Source organism: Brachyistius frenatus, unplaced genomic scaffold (genome assembly GCF_029030835.1).
Source record: "Brachyistius frenatus isolate BFR_SWC_R1_liver_20210118 unplaced genomic scaffold, ASM2903083v1 Contig_1, whole genome shotgun sequence".
Lineage (NCBI taxonomy): Eukaryota > Metazoa > Chordata > Actinopteri > Embiotocidae > Brachyistius > Brachyistius frenatus.
This window is the reverse complement of record NW_027210600.1, coordinates 8,860,950-8,868,045: the sequence shown is the minus strand read 5'-3', so window position 1 is coordinate 8,868,045 and position 7,096 is coordinate 8,860,950. Positions and strand designations below refer to the sequence as shown.

The 7,096-nt window shown below is 40.9% G+C and overlaps 1 protein-coding gene across 1 annotated transcript; it reads left to right on the top strand.

Moving 5' to 3' along the window:
* The first annotated feature begins 258 nt into the window (after nt 1-258).
* tyr (tyrosinase) lies at nt 259-4,435 on the top strand. Its single transcript, XM_069691332.1, has 5 exons — nt 259-1,086; nt 1,888-2,104; nt 3,399-3,546; nt 3,918-4,099; nt 4,188-4,435. Exons 1-5 carry the CDS (start codon nt 259-261, stop codon nt 4,433-4,435), a joined length of 1,623 nt encoding a protein of 540 aa, XP_069547433.1.
* The last annotated feature ends 2,661 nt before the right edge of the window (nt 4,436-7,096 follow it).

The following is a 7,096-nucleotide window of genomic DNA, read 5'->3' as shown; positions in this document are numbered from 1 at the left end:
TGGTAGCTGGTTAGATTGTAGGTTAGAAGAGTAGCTTCAAGTTTCAAACACCTGCAAAAGTTAGAAATTGTTTTCTTGTGTACTTATAGACACATGTACCTCAAGATTGTATTGTTTTTCCGCTTCTTTTCAGTTCTTTAAGAAGCCATCTCTTGATCAAGTTTGGCTGAACTTGTGATCCTGTAATTCTCTGCTTATCTGTGAGGGTGACAGGTTCTCCTTCTTTTCAACAGACTGGAGTGGCCCTGACTTTTCACCATGAGGAGCCTGTGCATATCTCTGGCTCTGCTGCAGGTCATTGGGACTTGTTTATGCCAATTCCCTCGTCCATGTGCCAACTCAGAGGGACTAAGAACCAAAGAGTGCTGTCCAGTGTGGGATGGAGACGGCTCACCCTGTGGCGCCCTGTCAGGCCGTGGTTTCTGCACAGAGGTGCTGGTCTCAGATGAGCCCCACGGGCCCCAATACCCTCACGTCGGGATTGACGACAGAGAGCGCTGGCCTTTAGCCTTCTTCAACCGGACGTGTCGTTGTGCTGGGAACTATGGAGGTTTTAACTGTGGCGAATGCAGGTTCGGTTACTGGGGTTCAAACTGTGCTGAGTACAGAGAATCGGTGCGCAGGAACATCCTGACCCTGTCAGCTGCTGAGCAACAAAAGTTTATCTCTTATCTGAACCTGGCCAAAAACACCATCAGCAGTGACTACGTCATCGCCACGGCAACGAGAGCAGAGATGGGAGAAAATGGTGAGAACCCCATGTTCTCCGAGATCAACACCTACGACCTGTTTGTCTGGATGCACTACTACGTGTCCCGAGATGCCTTCTTGGGAGGGCCAGGAAATGTATGGGCCGACATCGACTTTGCCCATGAATCTTCAGCATTTCTGCCCTGGCACAGAGTCTACCTGCTTCACTGGGAGAACGAGATAAGGAAGCTGACAGGAGACTTTAACTTCACCATCCCATACTGGGACTGGAGGGATGCCCAGTCCTGTGAGGTGTGCACAGATGCTCTGATGGGTGGACGCAACTCCTTCAATCCCAACCTCATCAGCCCTGCTTCTGTCTTCTCCTCGTGGAAGGTAAGAGAAATCGATGGACTCACTCTGACTGCGGTGTGTGTGTGTGTGTGTGTGTGTGTGTGTGTGTGTGTGTGTGTGTGTGTGTGTGTGTGTGTGTGTGTGTGTGTGTGTGTGTGTGTGTGTGTGTGTGTGTGTGTGTGTGTGTCTCTGAGTGGAAAAATACATGTTTGACTATGTGTAGGTCAATAAGCAAATCTTTCTCATCCATTGTTACGAAACTGAAAATTATTTTCCTTGCAAAACAAAGCCTTGGTTTGTTTCCATGTCACGCTGCCAGTAAATTCTGTTTATCCCGGTAATCCAAAGAAGTTTGTGATTTTGTTGAAAATCCCCCTTTTGTTTAAAAGGTTTCATTTTCAATTAATCCAGAAAATAAAAAAATAAGATCCTATTTCAGAGGATTTGTTTTAACATTGTAAAAAAATATATCAATGACAGCAACGCTATTCTGAGGGAAAATTTAGAGGAATCCATCAGAAAATCTTTGTTTCATGTACTTAGTCCAGCAATCACTGTCTGCTGTGGGTTTTACATCAGTTCATTTGTCTTAACTAATACCTATCAATGCCCATAATACAAGTAGAAACATCAGGATGCTTTATGCAAACAACAGATTATCATGTCAGTTTCTATTTGTTGCTGTATTTTGATTTTCCTCTCATGTTTATTTCAGTCCCCGATTCACAGTAAAAAAAAGTCAACATTCTTGTCTGAGAGTAATTTCACAAAACCCATATTGAAGCTTTATAAGGGTTCAAAAACTCGAGAAATGTGTGCATGTTTGTATGTATACGTATGTAGGTGATCTGCACGCAGCCAGAGGAGTATAACAGCCGAGAGGCACTTTGTAACACCACCGGGGAAGGTCCACTTTTGCGTAACCCCGGCAACCATGATCGAAACCGCATGTCAAGACTCCCCTCAACAGCTGATGTTGACTTCACCGTAAGCCTCTCTGAGTACGAGACGGAATCCATGGACCGATTCGCCAACAGGAGCTTTCGAAATGTCCTAGAGGGTAGGAGTGGTGGAGACACACACACACACACACACACACACACACACACACACACACACACACACACACACACACACACACACACACACACACACACACACACACACACACACACACACACACACACACACACACACACACACACACACACACATTTGTTTTACAGCTCTTTCATGCTCAATCACTGAATCTAAATCTGACTTAATCTGTCTAATCTAGTGAATAAGCATTGGCCCATTAGATTTACACCAGGTTAGAAATACAGTTACATTTGTTTGTCTCAATGTACAAATATCAAAGGAGTACAGCAAGCTCAAATGAAGACATATACACAGGCATGAACCTGGAAACACTAAGAAACAAGTTGGAAGTAATATATACACCAATAAAACACAATACATCCAACTAAAACATGGCTTTTTAAAACATTCACATGGGAATGACAAATTCTATTTTCTAGGTGTATAAGCAATATCTTGTTGCTTGATCTTAATAGTTGTTGTCCACCTTAGTAGCATGACTAGTAATAGTTTCTACATGTGTCACTCAGAGATATTCAGCTCTATCACAAATTATTGCTTCCACAGTCGGGGGCATTTCACTAGTTTTAATTACAGTGAGTCTCCTCTCAATGTGCAAAACATTTATATTTTAATGATATCAAATATATGTGAAAGGGCACTTGAAACACTGTTAAAATGTCAAGTGTATTTAAGATGATGCCCCAGCATCTCAGTACTTTTGAAATAAATTAAAAGCTAAATTCTTTAGTAGAACAGAGGAGCTGAAAAACACGTTTCTATTTGTTCTATTCTTTTTCCTTCCCAAAGGCGCAATTAGTAAACATTGCTACGAGCTAATTTAGCTGGTCACATACGTTGATTCTAACTGCTCTGAACCGCCCATTGATCAACAGTAAACTTAACATGTGAACACGGTGAGTGTACTGTACCACCTTCTGGTGCAAAGTGGTATTACGATACATGCTATGATTGGAAGCCTCTGCAACACAATATATAGACTTCTTTGACATAATGTCAACATTTCTATTTCTTCACATTCGATGGATAATTGCAGTTAATTTCATTTAATGTTTTGAACTAAAAATCTTAAATATTGTACCTTTAGCTCGTTTACAAATATCTCTCAAACTCTCACATGTAAACCTCAACATCATTTTCTGTTTTCCCTCCTCCGTGTATTATCTTCCCATTCCCCTCTCTTCACATCAGTAACCATCATTGTTAGTTGTGCTCTTGTGTACTCTTGTTCTTACTCACCCTGTCTCCTCCAGGTTTTGCCAGTCCGGAGACAGGAATTGTAGATCCAGGCCAGAGCTCCATGCACAACTCACTGCATATCTACATGAACGGCTCCATGTCCTCAGTCCAGGGCTCAGCCAATGACCCCATATTCCTGCTGCACCATGCTTTCATTGACAGGTACAGTAACACACACTCACAGACACCAACCCTTTCGTGGCATAAAGGTAAAGTGCAGGCATTATTGTTACATAATGCTATTTCTTTTAACCAGATTGTCTGCCATTTTATAGCTGAGGGGAAAAGAGAAAGCAGTATTGAGTAAAAGCAGAGGGACAAAAAAAGATGACTTTTCTTTAAATTAGCAAATAGGAGACAGAGAATGTAAAAGAAATCTGAGGACAAGAGAATAATCTGCATTTATGTTATCTTTAAGACATCCTGTTGAATGAGCTTCAGAATATGTACTGAAAGTTTTCCAACTTATTATCCCGTTTTGTTTTTCATCTCCCCATCATTTCCCTCTTTTGTTCTTTACTTGTCTTCTCTAGCATCTTCGAGCGCTGGCTCAGATTACACCAGCCTCTTCGGGCCAGCTATCCACGTGCCAATGCCGCTATTGGCCATAATGATGGCTACTACATGGTGCCCTTCATGCCCGTCTACAGAAACGGAGAATATTTCCTGTCAAACAAAGCTCTAGGATACGAGTATGCCTACCTGTTGGACCCTGGTCAGTGCATAACTGCAAACATATCTAGTAAATGTGCTTTTCTACAACTTTATGTGACACTTGTCTCACCCTGTCCGTCTCACCACAGGCCAGAGGTTTGTCCAGGAGTTCGTGACGCCTTACCTCCAGCAGGCCAAACAGATCTGGCCGTGGCTCCTGGGAGCCGGGCTTCTCGGGGCTGTGATCGCTTCCATCCTCGCCACAGTGATTGTTGTTGCACGAAGGAAGTGGAAGCGAAACCAGAGGAGGAAGGGGGTGTTGAGCTACGGAGAGAGACAGCCACTACTGCAGAGCAGCTCAGAGGAAGGTTCATCATCATATCAGACCACTCTGTAACACACAGAGACTTAACACAACAGCTGTATATGAATGTACAAACTATTATTAACTAGTATTTCCATGAAGCCAATTAATGAGATGAATCCTGGTACAAGATTTCTCATGTTATAGATTTTTCATAGTAAATGTAATATACATTTTAAAATAACAGATTGAGGTACCGATGAGCATATTTAAAAGGTAATTTCACATAAAGCACAAAAAAAACTCATTTTTGCCAATAAAGATGAAGTGAGTTTTATTTTTGGTAGACATAGCATTAAAAGAAAATTAGCAACATGGCTTTGCAGATACATTTGAACAGGTTTAAAAAAAAAAAAAAAAAAAAAAAAAAGGTTTATTTCCTTGGTTTGCTGGAGTTTTTCAAATAGAAGAGTTGGTCGATTTTTTTTTTTTTTTTTAAGTTATGTCTGCAAAGAAAATGTTGCTTAGTTACATGGCTATTTATCACTAAATGGGAAATCGTTTTGGGTGATTTTAGTGAACGGACACTTTAAGGTTTGAGACCATTTAAACAAACATTATAGGCAAAGGGCAGGGTCCCAAGATCAGGAAGATATCCCTAATATTTATACTTTTAGTAGATACATAATACATAGGAAATATCCAGGCAGACTTTCAGAGACAATATGATCATTGTTACACTGCAACACAAACCAGTGTTCATATGAAAACATAAAGATTTGTGCACCACACTGAGTATTTTCTTGTGGGTATCTAAACTGTGTCAGATTAAAGACTTCACCTTGGAGGGCTTAACGTCTTACTGCTCAGCAGCCAATGACATAAACGGTGTTGGGATCAGCAAAGAATTTGATCTTATTTCTTCTTTGGCAACTTTCCTCAGTGACACTGAATGGGGCTGCATTTTGTATAATGTTTACCGTTATACTTTATTTAAGTGTAAAACTGTTTACATACTGTTTACATCACGTAAGTAGGCGTGCTGCTAAATAGCACTCAACTGAACTGACTGCTGACTGACAAGGACAATTTGAAGAAAGTGAAGTTGTTCATAACGGCAAAGGTTGTTAAAGGACGTTTAAAGTCACATTATTTGCTTCCTCATACTAATTAAAGTCAAAACATCAGCAAAGAAAAAAAATAAACATGTTTCAGGAATGATCTTCTCACCCGAGGAAATAGTTTCACACTTACAAGAGAAAATCAGACACAAACTGATTTCTCTTGATGCAATTTCAACATCAGGAGTCCTATGAACGAGCAACTCTGTAAAACTATTAATATAAACGGTGTACTCCTCTGTTGTTAATTCAACGGCTACAACGGCCAAAGATGACCATCCTAATCTACATACCCACTCTCTTGTGTGTTAGCACTGATGCTAAAGCACAAGTGTGCTAAAATGCACGTGATCGCTTACCAGATTAAAAAAAAAAACGTCGGTGGTGTCTTGACAACAATGAGGAATCATGAATATGTACATGGTGCATTAAAATCCGACTTGATCCAACGTTTCTCTGTGATTTTGATGTTGTTATGCGGGAGTGAATGTTAACTAAACAGATGTATCTTCTACACCAACAGAAATTGATGCATGTTTATGCCTCCGTGCCGGTGATAGCCCGAGGCGTTATTTTTTGGGGTTGTCGACCCGTCCGTCACACCGTCCGTTGCTTAAAACTTGGCTAGCCATTGAGTTGGTACCAACGATAAACGTTTTTTTTGGTGGTTAAAGGTCAAAGGTCACTGTCACCACACATTAAACCCATACTCGTGAACGCGATACTTCAAGAACGCTTTGAGGGACCGTCTTCGAATTTAGCACAAATGTTACTTGGATCCAAAGATGACGTGTATAGATGTTGGTAAAGATCAGAGGTCAAGGTCATTATGACATCACGTCTGTCCTTATCCACCCGCCCCTTTCTTGTGAACACAATGTCTCAGGAACGCCTTGAAAATTTTTTTATTCTGGCACAAACATTTCCCTTTGAACAGATTTGATTTTGGGGTTCAAAGGTCAAGGTTCACTTTCACCTCACATCATCCAATGCTTGTGAGCACGATATCTGGGAAACATCTAGAGGGAATGTCTTCAAATTTGGCAATTTTTTTTACTTGGCTTCAACAAAGTTTGGTGGCCAAAGGTCAGAGGTCATGGTCGCTGTGACCTCACATCTTTCCCATTCTTATGAACGAGTTATCTTAGGAAAGACACAACGGGTTTTCCTCAAATTTGGTTCAAAAGCTCACATGGACTCAAGGATGAACTGAGTAGATTTTGTTAATCAAAGGTCAGAGGTCAAGGTCACTATGACATCACATCGGTCCTATCCGTCAGTCCTATTCTTCTGAATGCAATATCTGAAGAACGCCTTTAGGGAATTTCTTAAAAATTTGGCAGTAACATTCACTTGAGTACTAGAGTATGAACCACAAATTGGTGGTGAAAGGTAACCGGGTTACCTCACAAAAAAAACAAATATTATTCTTTTCTGTCTATCATTCCACACCAAAACTGAAGTGCAGAGGGGGAAATTGTCAGAATATTAGTATCAGAGCCAATCAGAGGCAGAACAGACTTCATGGAATGAGGGTGGGAAAGAAAAAAAACAAGATTAAACATGTGACGTATTCATGACTTTGGTGCATGTCACACAGGTGTCTCTATTAAGTGTGTCGGTGCAGGTAAAC